The sequence below is a fragment of the Patagioenas fasciata genome, chromosome 28 (assembly GCF_037038585.1).
Source record: "Patagioenas fasciata isolate bPatFas1 chromosome 28, bPatFas1.hap1, whole genome shotgun sequence".
In the NCBI taxonomy this organism is placed as follows: Eukaryota; Metazoa; Chordata; class Aves; order Columbiformes; family Columbidae; genus Patagioenas; species Patagioenas fasciata.
The window spans coordinates 6200988-6218390 of NC_092547.1; the positions used below are offsets into that span (position 1 = coordinate 6200988).

The 17403-nt window shown below is 67.1% G+C and overlaps 4 protein-coding genes across 9 annotated transcripts; 2 read left to right on the forward strand and 2 right to left on the reverse strand.

The window, feature by feature from the left end:
- Positions 1-682: 682 nt before the first annotated feature.
- RDH5 (retinol dehydrogenase 5) lies at positions 683-2898 on the forward strand. The gene is made up of 4 exons (XM_065858997.2): positions 683-1341; positions 1787-2045; positions 2119-2282; positions 2581-2898. Exons 1-4 carry the CDS (start codon positions 711-713, stop codon positions 2802-2804), a joined length of 1278 nt encoding a protein of 425 aa, XP_065715069.2. The 5' UTR covers positions 683-710; the 3' UTR covers positions 2805-2898.
- Positions 2899-3263: 365 nt separating this feature from the next.
- Positions 3264-6211, reverse strand: CD63 (CD63 molecule). The gene is made up of 8 exons (XM_065859007.2): positions 6096-6211; positions 5870-5943; positions 4363-4551; positions 4213-4287; positions 4043-4138; positions 3799-3942; positions 3637-3720; positions 3264-3528 (listed from the first exon to the last, which is right to left on the reverse strand). Exons 2-8 carry the CDS (start codon positions 5933-5935, stop codon positions 3463-3465), a joined length of 720 nt encoding a protein of 239 aa, XP_065715079.1. The 5' UTR covers positions 5936-5943; positions 6096-6211; the 3' UTR covers positions 3264-3462.
- Positions 6212-6256: 45 nt separating this feature from the next.
- INPP1 (inositol polyphosphate-1-phosphatase) lies at positions 6257-8930 on the reverse strand. Of its 6 annotated transcripts, none has more exons than XM_071799970.1 (6): positions 8805-8930; positions 8042-8252; positions 7907-7967; positions 7628-7828; positions 7373-7568; positions 6257-7250 (listed from the first exon to the last, which is right to left on the reverse strand). In XM_071799970.1, exons 2-6 carry the CDS (start codon positions 8243-8245, stop codon positions 6758-6760), a joined length of 1155 nt encoding a protein of 384 aa, XP_071656071.1. In that variant the 5' UTR covers positions 8246-8252; positions 8805-8930; the 3' UTR covers positions 6257-6757. The 6 variants fall into 6 exon arrangements, with proteins under 6 accessions (XP_071656071.1, XP_065715065.1, XP_071656070.1 ...); XM_065858993.2 differs by having other exon boundaries at positions 7373-7547; positions 8805-8929; XM_071799969.1 differs by having other exon boundaries at positions 8735-8856.
- A 1084-nt stretch (positions 8931-10014) lies between these two features.
- Positions 10015-17345, forward strand: GDF11 (growth differentiation factor 11). Its single transcript, XM_065858995.2, has 3 exons — positions 10015-10601; positions 13883-14256; positions 14926-17345. The coding sequence occupies exons 1-3, from the start codon at positions 10250-10252 to the stop codon at positions 15304-15306; spliced, it is 1107 nt and encodes a 368-aa protein (XP_065715067.1). The 5' UTR covers positions 10015-10249; the 3' UTR covers positions 15307-17345.
- Positions 17346-17403: the final 58 nt, after the last annotated feature.

Sequence of the window (17403 nt, forward strand, 5' to 3'; positions counted from 1 at the left end):
TCTGCCCTGTGAAGGTACCCAGGGAGAGTTTTGGGGGTGGGGGGGATGCCCCTCTGTACCCCCAGCCTGCTGGGGGGATGCAGCAGCCCCTGGGGGGGTGCGGTGAGATGAGTTTGTTGGGTCTCATGCACTTCGGGCAGGGGGCAACTGTTTGTCCCATGTCCCGCTCCCTGTCCTGGCTCAGGGGACTTTGGGGTGTCCCCACATGGCCCCCCCAGGGTGGGGAGAAGTGGGGGCTGCTGCCCCTTTTGGGGGCGGGGGGGTTTGTCAGTGTGGACCCCCCCGTCCCACCTGCACAGGAGGGAGCAGGAGGTTTGTAACTGCACTGCTGGGAGCAAAGGGGGGCCCTGACACCCCCAAAAACCACTGAGATGGGGGTGATATGCCACTCTGCCTTGGGCTTCCTTCTCGGGAGGGACATAGGGGGTCCCAGACACAGTGGTGACAGTAAAGTCCCCACACGGGTCAGGGTCAGAGAGCACCCAGGGTTATCCCTGCCCGGGGCGGGGAGGAGGGACACAGGGTTAAGCTGGGGGTGCAGCAGCAGCTGGGACCCCCGCCCAGTGCTGCCGTGCTGGGTCCCAGCCAAGCGCTGACGCACAGGCCCAGTTAATCCCAGCACAGCCGTGCTGGCCCAGTCGGGGGGGAGGGGGGGTCAGTGGGAGGGGGAACAGGACCGGGGGGCACAAGGTCCCACCCTGGAGGGGGGAATGACGTCGTGTGTTACCCCCCACCACCAGGCAGGGACCCCTACCCAGTGTCCCCCACGGCTCCGAGACCCATGTGGGACAAAGGTGGGGGTCATCCTCAAATCTGCCCATTTTCCCACCTTGGGGGGGTCTGGCCCCCATGGTAGTGGGCAGGATATTGGGGGGGGCTCTGACCCCCATAGAGTCCTGTATTTGGGGGGTCCCCTACACAGGGAGGGGCGGGTGATTCCCCCAAGAGCCTGGTTCAATTTGGGGGGTGTCACGAGGTGCTGTCACACCCCAAACCACCTCAGTACCCCCTCCCCTCAGGCCCCCGGCATGTGGCTGTACGTCCTACTGGCCGCACTGGCGTGGGCGCTGGGCTGGCTGGTGCGGGACCGCCAGACCCTCCCCACAGTGACTGACAAGCACGTCTTCATCACGGGCTGCGACAGTGGCTTTGGCCACCTGCTGGCCCGCCGGCTGGCCCAACGGGGCTACCGGGTGCTGGCCGCCTGCCTGACCCCCGCAGGGGCTGACGGGCTGCGGCGGGGCTGCCACGGCCACCTCCGCACCACCCTGCTCGATGTCACCCGGCCCGACAGCATCCGCCGGGCCCTGGAGTGGGTGCAGGGGGAGGTGGGGGAGAAAGGTGAGGGGGGGGCAGGAGAGGACATGGGGGGTGATGGGAGGAGGGAGCGGGGGACATGGCAGGTTAGGGCGGGGAGCAAAGGGGGTGATGGGGGTGTCCAAGGGAAGTGGGTGGCAGGAGGGGACCTGGGGAATGGGACATGGTGACCTGGGGAGGGGGATGTGGGGTCCCCGTGGGGTCCCAGGGAGGGGGGAGGTGGCACAGGATGGGATTTGGGGAGGGGGATGTGGGGTCCTAGGGGGTCAGGATAGGACCCAGGGGGTGGCTGGGGGGGTGGAAAACGTGGTGTTCCAGGGGTTGATGGGGCATCCCAGGGGAAGTGGGGGGACAGGATGGGACCTGGGGAGGTGCTGGGAGGATGGGGGTCTCAGCGGGGAGGATGGGGCCTGAGTGGGACCAGGGACACACAAGAGGGGACCAGGGACACCTCCCATGTCGCCTTCAGGCCTCTTCGGGCTGGTGAACAATGCGGGGGTGGCCAACCCCATCGGCCCCACGGAGTGGATGTCCCCCGAGGACTACCGGGGCGTGATGGCTGTCAATGCCTTTGGCGTCATCGAGGTGACGCTGGCATTCCTGCCGCTGCTCAAGCGGGCGCGTGGCCGCGTGGTCAATACCTCCAGTGTCCTCGGTCGCCTCTCAGCCAACGGTGGTGGCTACTGCATCTCCAAATATTGCATTGAGGCCTTTTCTGACAGCCTGCGGTGGGTGCTGAACCCCCACCTCCAGCCACCCACAGCCCCTCGAGCCCCGGCGCTGATGGGTGTCACCCCGCAGGAGGGACATGTACCACTTCGGTGTCAAGGTCAGCATCGTGGAGCCTGGGTTCTTCAAGACGGCTGTGACCAACCTGGAGAGCATCGAGGGGTCCCTGCGGCAGCTCTGGGAGCGCCTGCCCCCCGAGACGCGGCGCAGCTACGGCGAGGAGTTCTTCCAGCAGTGTGAGTGGGGGCGGTGCTGCCTCAGTTTACCCTGGGTGCCTGGACCCCCCTTCCCTTCCTGCACCTCCCAGACCTGAAGGTGCAGAGCAGGGGCACCCACTGCCTCAGTTTCCCCGACCTGCCGGCTGCCTGTCCCTGCCTGACCCCCCATTCCCTGCCTGAACCCCCCCCAGTTCCCAGCCTGAACCCCCCAGACCTCAAGGTACTGAGTGGGGGCACCCCCTGCCTCATTTTCTCCGTCACTGGCTGCCTGTCCCTGCCTGACCCTCTCATTCCCTTCCTGCACCTGCCCCCCCAGACCTCAAGGTGCAGCGGCTGATCATGAACTTCATCTGCGACGGGGACCTGCGCAAGGTGACGAGCTGCATGGAGCACGCGCTGGGGGCGCGGTACCCCCGCACCCGCTACAGCGCCGGCTGGGACGCCAAACTGCTCTGGCTGCCCGCGTCCTACCTGCCCGCCTGCCTGGTGGACCTGGCGCTGGCCATCATCCTGCCCAAGCCGGCCCAACGCGTCCGCTAGGCCCCCGTGTGCCCCCTTGGGGATGCTGGATAACCCCCCGGGGTGCTGGACCCACCCCCAAGCTGCCAATAAACCACCCATGCCGTGAAAACCATCACTTGCTATGCTGGTCCTGTGTCACCGCAGGGTCTGGAGACAGTTGGTGGCATTGCCAGGGCACGTAGGGACTCCCAGATCCCACTGAGGGATGCCAGTTTCCCCCAGGGAGCTGCCGCCCCCGCCCCGCCCCGCCCCGGGGCTGCTGGACTGCCCCAGGGCTGTAAGAACCCCCCGGGACTGCGAATAACACCCCCATACCGGTGCCACGCAAACCATCACCTGCTGTGCTCATCCCAGGTCCCCGCAGGGTTTGGGGACAGTTGGTGGCATTGCCATGGCACTCGGGACCCCCCACACCCACGTGGGACCCCTTGTTTCGTCCAACCCCCAGCCCAGGGGGACACACAGCTCTCCAGAAGCTTTTCTTTTTACTGTATTTCCAAAGCTGGGGACACCTCCCAGCCCCCACCTGTCAGGCACACGGGGAGGGGTCCGATGGCAGTGACCGCCCCCCCCCCGGCAGCGGTTTGGCACGTGGGGCCCTGCCCTGAGGAGCTGGCAGGGGGAACAGCCCCTGGCGCCCCCCAAGTTGGGGGAGGGACAGAGAGTGCCAGGGGGGCTACATGACCTCGTAGCCGCTGCGGATGCCCTTCATCAGGCAGCAGGCGAAGATGATGCCCAGGATCTGGGAAAACAGGGGACAGGGGGGTGACCTCCACCCTGCACGGCCCCTCCCCCCCACATTGGGGGTGTCCCAGCCCCACACTGGAGGGGTCGCAGCCCCTCATCCTACCTCAAAGAAGGCGATGCCCAGTGCTACAGCGGCCACGATGAGGATGTTCTTCTTCATCCAGGCCTCGATCTTCTGGAGGCAGCCCTGGGGGGCAGGGGGTAGAGGGGCTCAGGGGGGGCCGAACCCCCCTGACCATGGCAGGGGGGACACGGGGGGTCTCACCTTCTCGTAGACGGTTTCAGGGGTGGGGTGGACGTTGCAGGACGTGGTGTTGCTGCGGCAGCAGGACCGTGGCACCGTGTCATTGGCCCTGAACCTCTCGATGCTGGACCAGTCCGTGTAGTTGTTGGCTCCGCAGCACTGGAACTGTGGGGGGGCAGGGACACACACACCCCAGGGGGTCAGGGGGGTTGAACCCCACTGTCCCAGACCCCCTGCCCCCCCCCCCCCCCCCCCCGTTACTCACATCCCTCTGGATCTCATCCACTGCCTCCGTCACCGGCTGGTCCTCCCCATACTTGCGCATGGCATCCCACAGCCCTTCCTGCAGTACCGAGCGTGCCTGGGGGGGCCGGGGGGTCAGGGGGGGTCTGCAGCACCCAAGCGGGTCTGAACCCCTTCCCCACACGTCCCCACCTTGTCCTTGAAGACGTATCCAGCAATGGCAGCAGCGACCTCCACCAGGAAGATGATGCTGAGCAGGACGGCGAACTGTGGGGGAACGTGGTGGGGGTCAGCGTGGGAGATTAAAGTGGGGGGGGGTCATGGCGGGAGGGGGGTGCTGACCGTGGTGACCATGCAGTAACTCTCCTTCCAGGCGCCACAGCAGCCGAAGAAAGAGATGAAGAAGATGACGATGCCCAGTACCAGGATGGCGACCGGGCTGCCGGCGGCCGAGGTGCTGCTGATGGCCAGTGCCTTATCCAGGGCCAGCTGCGCGTAGATGCCGATGGCCACCAGGGCCACCCCGCACACCTGGGGGGGGCACAGGGAATTGGGGTGCAGCCCCTATCCCGTGGAGCTGGGATCCCCCCTGGCTGGGGGGCACCCCCAGCTCAGCATCCTCCTGGAGACTGAGCAGCACGGGGGGTTGGCCTCAAATTGGGGGTGATGGGGGTGGATCTTCTGGGGTTCGCCCCCCACAGTGATGTCCCCATGGTGGTGGGAGGGGGACCCTGGTCCTGCCCCTGCCCGCCCCGGTGTGGGGGGGTGGGGCCAAGCTGGAGGCCGCAGGAACGCTGAGAAGTTCAGGACATCTGGGATTCCGGCCGTGGCGAGAGGCCTCGGAGCGGGGGACACGGCGCCAGCCCCCCCACCCAGCCAGGGGGTCTGAGGGCAGATCGGGGGGTGCCCAACTGGTGGTGGGGGGGGTGCCCAGGCATATGCCATCTCATGGGGCACCCAGGCACTGGCAGCCCCCCCTCCCCGGTACTGAGACAGGAGTGGGTCATCCCACCCCCCCACGGATGAGACCCCCCTCCCCCCAGCCTCAGTTTCCCCGCAGCAGTGGGTCCCCCTGCACCGTCCCTGTGCGCTGGCCCTGTTTGCTCGCTGGGTGTGGGCAAACAGAGCCCGGCCCAGCCGCCCGCTGCACAAACACTCCAGCTGGGGGGCTGGCACCGGTGTCCCTGCCATGTGCCCCCCCCCGGCCCCTCCAGGGGTGACTCAGCTCAGTAGGATCAGGGACGAGTCATTCCTTGCGTGGGGGGACGGGATGATGACCGGGAAGGCACTCGCCCCCTGTACCCCCCCACACCCGCACAGACCGTTGGTCTCCTTGTGCCTCTTGCTTCACCCCGACTTCCCCAAACCTGAGCCCTGCCCCATGGGGTGACCCCGGCTGTGGGGTGCAGGAGGGGGGGACACACGGCCACCCATGGGGTCCCCACCCTGACCTCAGGGCTTCACCCCAGCCCAGTCTTGTTAACCCTGGAACCTACTGACAGTGGTGTGTAGCCACAACACTGCCTGGTGCCAGGCTTCTCACCCTCCTGCACCCTCTGCAGCACCCCCAGGCAGCAGGAGCCCCCCCCGCGTCCCCATGACCCCCAGTTCACGGCCTGCGGTAGGGTCCGAGGGGTGTTCAAGGGATGTGTGGGGGAACGGGAGCAGGCGGAGGGGAAAACACGGCGGGGGGAAACACAGCGGGGGAAACCACAGCGGGGGAGGGGCTGCCCGCCGCGGGACCGGGGCGGGCAAGGAACAGCCCGTTTGCCCTGGGCTGCCGGTCCCAGGGCCCCTCTCCGGTTGCCCCCCCGCCCCCCCCTCCGACCTCCCCCAGCTCCACACTCACCCAGAAGATGAAGTTGAAGATAAAAACCAGGAACTTCACACATTTCATCCCGCCTTCCACGGCCATGGCCCGTCCTGCGGGAGCCACCGTCTCGGTATCGGAACCGGCACCGGTTCCGCTCCCCCCGCCCGAACCCCGGCGTCCCGGTGCCGCTCCCCGCCCCGGTACGCGCTGCTCCCGGTGCGCTCGCCGCCCAGTACCGCCGTCCCCCGCCCCGGGGCCTCACCGGCGCCGCTGCTCCACCACCCGCTCCGTGCGCTCCAGGATCATGTGATGGGGCCGGGACGAGTCAACAGGCGGCCCCGGGCCCGCCCCGAGCCCGCCCCGGGCCCGGCCCCGCCGCCACCGCCCCGCCCGCCCCCTCCCGGAGCCGCACGAACACGCGGGGCGAAGGAGACGCTTTAATGGGGGACATGGGGGTGTCGCGCCGGGAGGTCATGTGACACAGAGATGACAGCCCGTCCCGCACCCCGGGACCCTGCACCCCGGGGTCCCAGCTGTCCCGCAGTCCCTGTCACCCCCGACGTACTTGTCACCCCATACCCTGCACCCCAAGGTCCTTGTTACCCATACTCTGTACCCCGGGGTCCCAGTAACCCTACAACCTGCACCCCGAAGTCATGGCCACCCTGATCCCTGCCACCCTGTCCCAACTACCCCATACCCTGCACCCCAAGGTCCTTGTCACCCCATACCCTTCACCCTGAGGTCCTTGTCACTCCATACCCTGAACCCCAGGGTCCTGGACATTCTGTGTCTGTTGGTCCCTGCCAGCCCATGTCTTGCCCCCACAATCCTGGCCCCCCCTGTTCGCAGTCCCCCCATACCCTTGCACCCCTGGGTTCCTGCCACCCCATGCCATCACCCCAAGTCCCAGCCACCAGTGGCTCAGAGCCCGGGCACAGTGGCCAGTGCGGCCAGCACAGCCTCCAAGTGCTGGGGGTGCACATAGGCCACGAGCCCCCCCTGGTTTGCCCAGCGCTTGGCTCCTACCGCCCCCTCCGCCGGGCGGTTGTACACCAGCTCGGGGGGGGGGCCGGTGTCCCCCACCCTCCGTGCCTGCAGGGCCCCTGCCAGGGCCACTGCACCCCCGCCCAGGGCACGCAGGATGGCGTGGGGGGCACAGGCGTCCCAGGCGAAGGTGCTGCCCTCGGAGAGGACGTAGGCGTCCGCCAGCCCCAGGATGACACACAGCATCTTGTAGCCAGCGCCGGCGGCGAAGCACAGGCGGTCACCGCACAGAGGACCCAGGGCCGCCCGCACTGGTCCCCCCTCCGCCCGGCTCAGCACCACGCAGGGCGTGGGGCGCGGCGGTGGGGGGCTCAGCGAGCTCAGCTGCGTGTCCCCATACGCAACGCCCCAGTGGTACCTCCCCTGCCACCTGCAGGGACGGGGACACTGAATGTGGGCGCTGCCAATAGGTCCCCAGGCTCTCCCCAGATCTGGGTACCAGGATCCGGCCATGCCTCCCCCGCCACCCCGGTGCTCCCCGTGTGCCAGTACCTGTGGGTCAGGGGGTCCCGACAGTAGAAGGGCTCATTGATGATGCCCAGCACGGGACAGCCCGTCTGCCGGTCATAGGCCCCAATGAGCACCAGCGCCGAGCACAGCCCCGCCGGGGTGATACCGTCGATGGGGGCCACGTCCTCGCGCCCCCCGATGTACTCGTTGGTGGAGTCTAAGGGTGCAGCCGAATTTGCTGGGGTTCAGTGAGCTATGGGGGGATACCCAACGTGCCCTCTCCCAGCACCCCCTCACCGATGGGGTCTATCCAGATGGCCAGGTCCTGGGGGGGGATGCTGAGCGCCACGCTGGCCAGCTCTGCATCCCCAAGCGTCACATCCCGGTGCACGGCGGCTGCCAGCAGCTCAGCAGCCTCCCGCTCAGGCTCCAGCACGGAGAGCAGCAGGGCCGCAGTGTCACCCGGCGTGTCACACACCCGCACCACCACCGTGTCCCCTGTCAGAAGCCCAGCCTCAGCCACGACCCCCGGTGTGTGTGGGTCTCAGCTCCCCTGTTCCACCCCCCAGAACTCACCCTGCCTGTTCTTGAACTCATTTGACTCCTCCCCATGGATGTGGCCCTGCAGCTCGGGGAACTGGTGGGGACAGGGCGGCTCAGCCACAGTGCAGCGAGACATGGGGACACCCTGGGGACCCCCCCGCCCCCTACCTCCTTCCCCAGGTCGTGCTTGATGACCTCCTGGATTAGGACGTCCGCCAGCGTCTTGAAGTCCTGCAGGAACCTCCTGTTCTTGTCGGTGCCGCTTTTTTCAGCCACCAGCAGCTGGAAAAGGGGCTCCTCTGCGCGGCACAGCCGGGCGATGGTCCCCGCCTTCTCCGAGGCCCCCACCAGCGCCTGCAGCAGCCCTGCCATGGCCGGGCTGGGGGGAGACATGGTGCTCGGGGGTGGGGTACCGGCCGCCTCCGCGCTCCCAGCATGGCCCCAAGGGCCGTGCCCGTAATTACGGGGTGGGGGCAGAGCCGCGGGGTGGAGACCCAGCTAAAATTATCCCGCCTGGAAGTGGGGACGTGGATGTGAGGACGTGGGGACGTGGGTATGGGGACACGAGGACGTGGGGACGTGGCCAAGGACGCAGCCCCACTGCGGGGTTCCCGCGTGGGGGGGCCTGTCCCGCGTGAAGGAGGAAGCAGCCAGGACTGGGGAGGCACACACACAGATCCCCACTGCCTCCCCACCGGGACCTGCGGGGTGATGGGGCCCCGCACCCTCCCGCCGGGGACGGGACACCCACAGTGATTCCCCGGGGCACCGGCGACCCCGTGCCCGTCCCCGGGGCCGCGCCACGTGGGGGCATCCCCGGGACTCCCCACCCGTGGCACGCTCACCCCGGCTCTCCCCCACCTTACGGAGGGGTCCCCACTCTCCCCAGCGGGCGGATTCCGGGGACCCGCCCTCCCCGCGGTGCCGTTACCGGGCCCGGTGCCGCTGACAGCTCCTGCGGGGCGGCCCGTGGGGCGGGGCCGGTGGGGCCACGTCACGTCGCCGTCTTAACCCCCTCGGCCCCGGAGTGCTGGGGGAACCCTGGAATGCGGGGCGACCCAGGAGTCCGAGGGATCCCGGAGAGAGGGGGGGACACACCCGGTGTAGGGAGCCCGAGCAGCGCCTCCTGCTTTAGCTTCTCGCCCCCGCGGCTTCCGCGGGGCGTCAGTGACACCGGAGCGCGGTGATGCCACTTCGGCGGGCAAACCCCCGCACCCGGACTCGACGGGGCCACCCCCCTGCTCCGGGACCTCCCGAGGCCCCCCAGGGCTGGCGGTGCGGCGGTGCCGCTTCCGCGCCACGCGGTGGCGCCCTCGTCTCTGCGCTGCGCCTCGCTCCGGTTTTCCCGGCTCCGGTGTGGACGCGCTCGCTCCGGAGCTGCGCCGCGACGCCTCCTGGCGGAATGCGCTGGCTCCACGCTCCCGTCGCGCACCGGTGGGGTAACGGGACCGCTCCGCACCCCCCTGCCCTGCCACACAGGGAGTTCCCCGGCCCGGGACTCCCCACCTCCTTCCCGCACCGGGCCGGGATCCCCGTCACCTTCCGCCGCACCGGGAGCGAGGCCCTGAGCGGGGCCGGTGCAGCCCCGGTGCCCCGGGCGCGGCCGCACGTCCCTCTTGCCCTCTCCATGGTTCTGATGGAGCCGCCACCGGGAGCGGGGGACACGGCACAGGCCGGGGCGGGGGGCCCGGAGGGGTTGAGGACACGGACCGGGAGAGCGTGGGGACCGGGAGGGGACCAGGGGTGCGGTAGCGGACATGGCCCGGGAGGGGATGGGGACCGGGGCGGGTGCGTGGACCTGGGGGTGGGAGAGGGATTCGGAGGGGACCGATACGGGGGTGTCCCGGGAGGGCACCGGGGGATGGAGGGACCGGACGCGCATCCCCGGTCTACGGGGGCGTCGCGGGGGGACCCAAGTCCCGGCAAGTGCGGCGGGGCCAGGGCGTCCCTGTCCTCCACGCGCCGCCGCACTTGCCGGGACTTGGGTCCCCCGGCGCCGCCCCCGCCATAACCGGAGGCGGTGCGGGGGGTGCCGGAGCGAACCGGGCAGCGCGCGGTGGCGGCGGGGCCGCTCCCGGTGCTCGAGGGGCCGGCGGCGGCTGGTGACAAGCCCCTGCCAGAACCTCTTTTGTGCGCCCGCAGCCAATCAAGGCCGCTGACGACACACTTCTCTTGGGGTATAAAACCCCGGGGCCGCCGCTACCGCCGCTTTTTTCTTCCCCCCCCCCCCCTTCGCCCCCCCCCCCCAGGTCCCTCACCGCCCCCCGCTTCCCCGCCCCCGCCGCCGTTACCGCCTTCCCCCCCCGTTCCGCGCCCCTTGCGCGTTGCGGTGGAAGCGGGGCGGGGGGGCGGCCCGGCGGGGAAAGGTTTCCCGGTATGGCCCCGGTCTTGCTGTGTTTGTTGGCGTTGGTGGTGGCGGCGGGGGGGTCGGTCGAAGCGCCATCCCCCGTTTCCGAGCCCGCCGCTTGCCCCGTGTGCCTGTGGCGGCGGCACAGCAAGGAGCTGCGGCTGGAGAGCATCAAGTCGCAGATCCTGAGCAAGCTGCGGCTGAAGGAAGCGCCCAACATCACCCGGGAGGTGGTGAAGCAGCTGCTGCCCAAGGCCCCGCCGCTCCAGCAGCTCCTGGACCTCCACGACTTCCAGGGGGACTCGCTGCAGCACGACGAGTACCTGGAGGAGGACGAGTACCACGCCACCACCGAGACCGTCATCAGCATGGCCCAGGAAAGTCAGTGCCGCCTTTGTTCCGCCGCTGCAAACTTCGCTGGCGGACTCCCCCCCCTCCCCGTCTCTCCCTCCCTCCCCGCCGGTTCCACTCCCGGATCCCTCCGCGGCTCCTCTTCCTCATCCGTGCCCTCCCTGTCCCCGTCCCCAGGGATGCGCGGTTCCCCCCGGCTCCCCCCGCGTTTCCCCTGGTTCCCCCCGGCGCCCCTGGGGCTCCTCTCCGCTCACATCGGCCCCCGTCCGCCCCCTCTCCCTGACGACTTCGCGAGGGTCCCGGGGGAATGCACCGTGCAGCACGGGGACATGGGGACACAGGGATACGGGGATGGGACAGGCTGGCTGGCAACTGGTACAGGGCACTGGGAGCTGGGAAATAGGACTGGGAATGAGCACCGGGAGCTGGGACCTGGGACTGCAACTGGGAGAGGAGAACTGGGAACTGGGACCCAGCACTTGGAACTCGGGACCAGGACGTGGCACTGGGGACTGGGGCCCGACTCATTGGAACTAGTTGAGTAGCACAACTGGGCACTGGCAGCAGGTCCCAGGACCTGGCACTGGCACCAGCTTGAGCCCTGATACCGGTGCTGGGGACAGGGACATGGTACTGGGGACTGGCACTTGGTGTGAGCACTGGCACTTGGACCGGACTGGAGACACGGGGCAGGTGACACAGTAACCTCCTGGTCTGCAGCGCCCTGCTGGGCAGCGGGTGCCAGCACTCACCTCCTGCCGCGGGTGACAGCGGGGTGACGGCAGAGTGACAGCAGGTTGACAGCAAGGTGACAGTGGGGTGATGGCAGAGCTCGAGCCCAGGGGCCCCAGCAGGGAGGGGATGCGCTTGGGGACTTTGCTGCCCTGTGACATGTCTCTGTCCATCCACCTAGCCGTGGGGCTGCGCGGAGGCTGCACCCTCCACCTCTCCGTGCCTCAGTTTCCCCTGGTCTGTCCCAGCTCCACCTGCTCCAGCAGCGGGACAGGGCGGTGGGACCCCTGAGGCGCACCATGGGACCCCAAGGACCGGGGGGGCCGGGTGCGAAAGGCGAGCGGAAGGGAGGGAAGTGTGAGGCACTGCCCCCCCTGCAGCCCCCCGACGAATTTCCTTCCCAGGCATTAATAGACTCGGGCGGCTTTGAAATTTTATTACCCATAAAATTGACAACAGGCTGGGGTTTTCCTCCCTGTGCCGCGTTCACGCTTGCTGCCCCCAGCTCCCCCCTCCCGCCCCTTAACAGCTCGGGGGCCCCCAAAATAAATACCAGAGGGAGACCCCTCCTCCAGCCACGCGGGCCCCCCTGGTCCCGCTCCGGGGGTCCCGCAGCCCAGCCCTCCAGCCGGATGCACCACGGGGTCTGGCCTGTCCTGCCCGCGGCCGCTCCGTTATTATTATGATTTCCCCCCCCTCCGCCCCCCCCGTGCCAATTGTGTGGGGTTTTATGGTTCCTGAACAGAAGGAGGGAAAGGGCTTTATAGGCGGCAGAGCCATAAAGCTCTCGGGTTCCCCCCAGCTGCCCCCCGCCCCGTTAATCCCAAGCCACCACCCCCAGCACCCCCACACCCCCCCGGGAAGTTTAATTAGGTCCTAAACCCATTTAGGGGTTACCCGTGACCCCCGCAACCCACAGGGACCTTAATGAGGGGCTGGGGGGGGCCGGGGGGGCAGGGGGGACCTGAAGCTGCTCAAGGTCAGTGGGAGCGGGTACATGGGGACACTGCGGGGACACCTGGACCTGAGCGGGCTGCGGTTCCCCCACGGCAGGCGAGGCGTTAAGGGGGCAGAGGTGGGGCCCCAAATCTGGGCTCGGTGGAACAAAGCGGGGGGCTCAGGGTACCCCCCCCCCGCCCAGCATATCCTCAGCTGTGACCGATGTCCCCGTCACCTTTATCCCCCGTTGCCACAGCAACGGGATGAGCATCCTGGCACTGCCACAGCCCCCCTGTGCCCGCACCCTGCAGTGTCCCCTGCATTGTCCCCTGGGATGCCAGTCCCGGGTGGAGGAGGGGTCACTGTTGTCACCAGTGCTGCTGGCACCGTGGTGAGGGGCTTCAGTGGTGGCTTTGAGGAACACCTCTAAGAGACCCTGCAAAAACAACCCCATCACATTGTTCTGGCCGCCACAGTGAGCTGGGGACAAACTGTCCCTGTGTCTTCAAAAGTCACCTGGGACCCCCGTGTGCCACCGGGACCGTGGAGGGACCCGGAGCCCCTCGAGGCAGCCGCTGTCCCACTGGTGACAGGTGACAAAGCCCCACGGAAGGGGCACAAACTGCCCTTGTGGCTTCATGGGGACAGGCAGCGGGGGGGGCCGTTCCCCAGGGGGGTCCCAGAGGAGCACGTGGGTTTAATCGGGGGCTTGTGCACAGCAAATTGCTGGGAGGGGTTTGTGCACCCGTGTGTCCCCCCCGCTCTGGCCCCTGTCACCGTGGTTTATGTGCGGCGCGGCGGGGGAGCGGGATGGCATTTGCGGGGCTGCCCCCGGTGTCGTGACCCCCATGTGTTTGGGGAGGCCTCGCGCGCAGCAAATGGCCCCGCGCTGCAGCTGGGGGCCATTAAACCTGACCGGTGCGGAGCAGGGGGGACGGGGCGGGGGACATTCCCCGCTCAATTTGACACAGATGTTGGCAGAGCCCGGGAGCTGCCGCGGGGCTGGGGGAGGGTGGCTGGGGATCCCCCGCATTGCCCTGGGTGCTTGGGATGCTGGGGGGTGTCACCGCACTGCAGTGGGCAGCACTGTCCCCGGAGGTGGCCGTGTCCTTTTGCCATAGTTGAGAGTGTCACCCGCGGCAGGAATGGCTGGTAGAGGGGTGGGGGTGCCACAAAAACAAGCCTGGGGAGGGTGGGAAATGGGGGGTGGGAGATGGAGGATGAGGGATGGAGGGGGGGACGGATGGATGTCCCATGAGATACCACCCAGCTGGGGACCCTGGTGGTGTCTGTATCCCAATTTTGGTGCCACAGACCCACCTTGGGACTTTGCCACCGGGCGCATCTGTGGCTCTGACCCCAGGATGTGTTGGGAAGTGGCTGCCCTGGAGCAGGTGCCGTGGGGCTGGACCCTTCCCGACCGTCCTTGGTCCCCAACAGGGATTGTGACTCCCCTGTGACACAGGGTCAGGGGGCAGCTGGGGACCTTATTGCCAATGGAGGGGCCATGACCCACTGGGGCGCTCTCTGACCCGACCTTCACCTCTTAATGACTGAGGAGGATCTGGGAGAGGGGGACACACAGGGCAAGGGGTTCCCAGGGATGCCCCCATCACCCTGACGCCTCCTTCTTCCTGCAGCGGACCCGGTGGTGCAGATCGAGGGCAACCCCCATTGCTGCTTCTTCAACTTCAGCCCCAAGGTCATGTTCACCAAGGTGGTGAAGGCGCAGCTGTGGGTGTACCTGCGCCCGGTGCAGCACACCTCCACCGTCTACCTGCAGATCCTGCGGCTGAAGCCGGTGACGGAGGAGGGCAGCCGTCACATCCGCATCCGCTCGCTCAAGATCGACCTCAACTCGCGGCTGGGCCACTGGCAGAGCATCGACTTCAAGCACGTCCTGCAGAACTGGTTCAAGCAGCCGCAGAACAACTGGGGCATCGAGATCAATGCCTTTGACCCCAATGGCAACGACCTGGCTGTCACCTCGCTGGGGCCCGGCGCCGAGGGTCTGGTGGGTGGCTGTCCCCTCGGGTCCCTCAGGGGCTGGGGGTGCGCAGAGGCGATGGAGGGTTGTGGTGGGATGGGTGTGGGGGAAACTGGGGGGCAACAGGGATAGGCAGAGGTGGTGAGGCAGCTCCGTGGGGCTGGTGACAGCTTGTGGGGGTGGTGAGAGCTCCGTGGGGACGATGACAGCTCCACGGGGCTGGTCACAGCTCTGCCAAGGTGATGATGGCTCCATGGAGCTGGTGATAGCTTTGTGGGGACAGTGACAGCTCCATGGGCTGGTCACAGCTGCGTGGGGATGATAACAGGTCCATGGGGACGATGACAGCTCCATGGGGATGACGACAGCTCTACGGGACAGCCACAGCTCTGTGGGATTGACCACATATCTGCAGAGCTGGCGATGGCTCCATGGGCTGGTCACAGCTTTGTGGGGACAGTGACAGCTCCATGGAACAGGTGACACCCTGGCGGGGCTGGTGACAGACACCCCCATGGGATGGTGACACCCTGGTGGAACCGATGACACCCCCATGGAGCTGGTGCCAGCTCCATGGAGCTGCGTGGCACCCATAGAGCCGGGACGATGTGCTTGCGGGGTGATGGGACTGCGGCTCAACGTGTGGGGCAGTGGGTCAGTCCATGGGTCTCACCCTCGCTTTTTCTACTGCCCCAGCACCCCTTCATGGAGCTGCGGGTGCTGGAGAACAACAAGCGCTCGCGGCGGAACCTGGGGCTGGACTGCGACGAGCACTCGACCGAGTCGCGCTGCTGCCGCTACCCCCTGACCGTCGACTTTGAGGCGTTTGGCTGGGACTGGATCATCGCCCCCAAGCGCTACAAAGCCAACTACTGCTCGGGGCAATGCGAGTACATGTTCATGCAGAAATACCCGCACACCCACCTGGTGCAACAGGCCAACCCGCGCGGCTCAGCCGGGCCCTGCTGCACCCCCACCAAGATGTCCCCCATCAACATGCTCTACTTCAACGACAAGCAGCAGATCATCTACGGCAAAATCCCCGGGATGGTGGTTGACAGATGTGGATGCTCTTAAAAAAGGAGCGCCCGGCTCGGTGCTGCTCCCCTGTGCGCGCCCCCCTCCGCCAGAGACGCCTCTTTTCTGCCACTGCTTTTTAAATTTTTTTTTCCTTTTTTTTTGATATACAAAGCGTAAAATTCCTTTGGATGTCCGGGAAAAAGAGAGAGAGAAGAAAAGCCCGTGCACCAACCCTGCGCTTCGACATGCATTGTGCAATAAAGCAACCGGACGGAGAAGGGAAAGGGAGGGGGCGGCTGGGACCCCCGGTGCCGTCACCGCTGTCACCGCTGTAACCCCCCTGGCATGGCGCAGCACCGCAGCTCTTCACTGGACACCTCTCCCACCTCGGTGGTGACAGCAGGCGGCTGAGCATCTCCCCACGCTGCTGGAGCGGGGACGGGGACATCCCTGCCCGCCCCATGGCCAAGGTGACACCCCAAGGGTGGGTGACCCCGTCGTCCCTGAGCAGCTGCCGGAGCCAGGACGGCAGACCCAGCCCGGGAGGAAACTGCCTCCCTTCTTTAATTTATTTATTTATTAACCACCCTACTGGCCGACGCTTTGCTGCAGGATGTCCCCAAGCGCCCCTTAGTCCCCTCCTTTCGTGTCACGGGCGCCCACAGCCCCACAGTGGGGACATCCCCCGAGCCCCCTCCAGGCACTGCCAGCATCTCCTGGTGTCCCTGGGCACAGCGATTAGAGCTGCCACCCGTCCCCGGTGCCGCAGCAGGACGGTGACGCTCCCCCCAGGGGTGGTCATGCGGCAGAATGTGGACAAGCTGGTGGCTTTGGGGTCACCCAGAAGCAGCACCAGCCAAAATTGGCTCCGGCTTGGTCACAGATTCCGCTGAGGCAGCAGATTCGCCTCCCCCTCCGGATGATTTTCGCGTGGGAACGAGCTCACAGTTTCCCAAGGGTTCAACCACCCGCTGGCTCCTCCACCAGTGACGCAATCGGGCCCCGGCGCCAGGCAGATGCTGATGTGGCAGCGGTGGCCACGATGGCCCCAGGGGGTGGCCTGGGGTGGCCCTTGCAGACCCAGCACTTATGCCTTGGGTGCCGGACAGTTCCACGTCCAGCGCTGGTGACACCGCGCAGCAACAGCACCAGGGCCACGTGTGGAACAACCCGGTGGCTGCCAGTGCGTCCCCACCCCGTGTAGCACTTAGGGACGGCACCAGGCGGCCAGGGACCAGGACGGTGGAGCTGGGGACACCTGGGATGTTTAGCACTTGTCCCTGGCTCTGTGTGGCCCGAAGCGCTCGCAAGGACAAGGCCACCTTGGGGTGACATCGTGGCCACCGTGGCCACCGAAGCACTTAGGGCTGCCGGGGGTCCCTCCCGCCACCAGCACTGATGCCATTTGCCCGGTGGCCCTGGCAATGGTGGCCCCGCCACGGTGGCGCGGGGGTCCTGGTGTCCCATCCCCGCTGACAGTGCCTTTCAGGGCGCCGCGGCCTCCGGCTGATCCCAGCAATGCCACCGAGGGTGATGAGGGTTTGTCTGTCCCTGGCTGTCACCGCTCCACCACGAAAGCCACCCCAAGGAGAAGCATCGTCCCCTGGGGCCCCGTGAGGTGACAACTCAGCCACTGCCCTGGAAAGAGGTTGAAACCTCTGGGAAGGGGACGATCCCACTCTGGGCTCAGGGATCCACCTGCCTCCCCCAGATGTCACCGTGTGCCCAAGTGCTCCCCCTGGTCTTGGGCACTGTCACCCCATGGGGACCATCTCTCCAGGGACACTGTTCCCCCATGGGCATCATCCATGTGACACAGGGTGGGGGATCCAGCTGCCCCCAACATTGGGGGAGCCCCAGAGCACCCAGAGCCCCCAGCACCCAACCCCCGTGGCAGCTGTCACAAGCAGGTGGCACCGAGGGAGGGACAGGGCAGCATTGGAACCAGTCAGCCCTGGGTACTGGGAACAGTGTCCCATGCCGGGGTGGGGGGGAACAGCCCCATCATTGTATTATTAATGACTATTATTTACCCGGCCCGTCGGTCCTGTGCGTAACGTCTTTTAGGTTATTTTGATTATTTTTCTGTCCGTGTGTTCGTTGTTTTGTTCCTCGTTCTGTCATTTTGGGGTGTCCGGGGTCGGGGGGGGATGG

Coding starts and splice junctions, on each gene's coding strand:
- INPP1 (XM_071799970.1), bottom strand. CDS start 8,245: ATGGCAGGGCTGCTGCAGGCGCTGGTGGGGGCCTCGGAGAAGGCGGGG. Junction 7,968..8,041: donor AGCACGACCTGGGGAAGGAG/GTAGGGGGCGGG, acceptor TGTCCCCACCAG/TTCCCCGAGCTGCAGGGCCA. Junction 7,569..7,627: donor CATCTGGATAGACCCCATCG/GTGAGGGGGTGC, acceptor ACTGAACCCCAG/CAAATTCGGCTGCACCCTTA.
- RDH5 (XM_065858997.2), top strand. CDS start 711: ATGACGTCGTGTGTTACCCCCCACCACCAGGCAGGGACCCCTACCCAG. Junction 2,046..2,118: donor GCCTTTTCTGACAGCCTGCG/GTGGGTGCTGAA, acceptor GTCACCCCGCAG/GAGGGACATGTACCACTTCG. Junction 2,283..2,580: donor CGAGGAGTTCTTCCAGCAGT/GTGAGTGGGGGC, acceptor CTGCCCCCCCAG/ACCTCAAGGTGCAGCGGCTG.
- CD63 (XM_065859007.2), bottom strand. CDS start 5,935: ATGGCCGTGGAAGGCGGGATGAAATGTGTGAAGTTCCTGGTTTTTATC. Junction 4,552..5,869: donor TCTTCAACTTCATCTTCTGG/GTGAGTGTGGAG, acceptor TGCCCCCCCCAG/GTGTGCGGGGTGGCCCTGGT. Junction 3,721..3,798: donor CTGAAACCGTCTACGAGAAG/GTGAGACCCCCC, acceptor CCTGCCCCCCAG/GGCTGCCTCCAGAAGATCGA.
- GDF11 (XM_065858995.2), top strand. CDS start 10,250: ATGGCCCCGGTCTTGCTGTGTTTGTTGGCGTTGGTGGTGGCGGCGGGG. Junction 10,602..13,882: donor CATCAGCATGGCCCAGGAAA/GTCAGTGCCGCC, acceptor TTCTTCCTGCAG/CGGACCCGGTGGTGCAGATC. Junction 14,257..14,925: donor GGCCCGGCGCCGAGGGTCTG/GTGGGTGGCTGT, acceptor CTACTGCCCCAG/CACCCCTTCATGGAGCTGCG.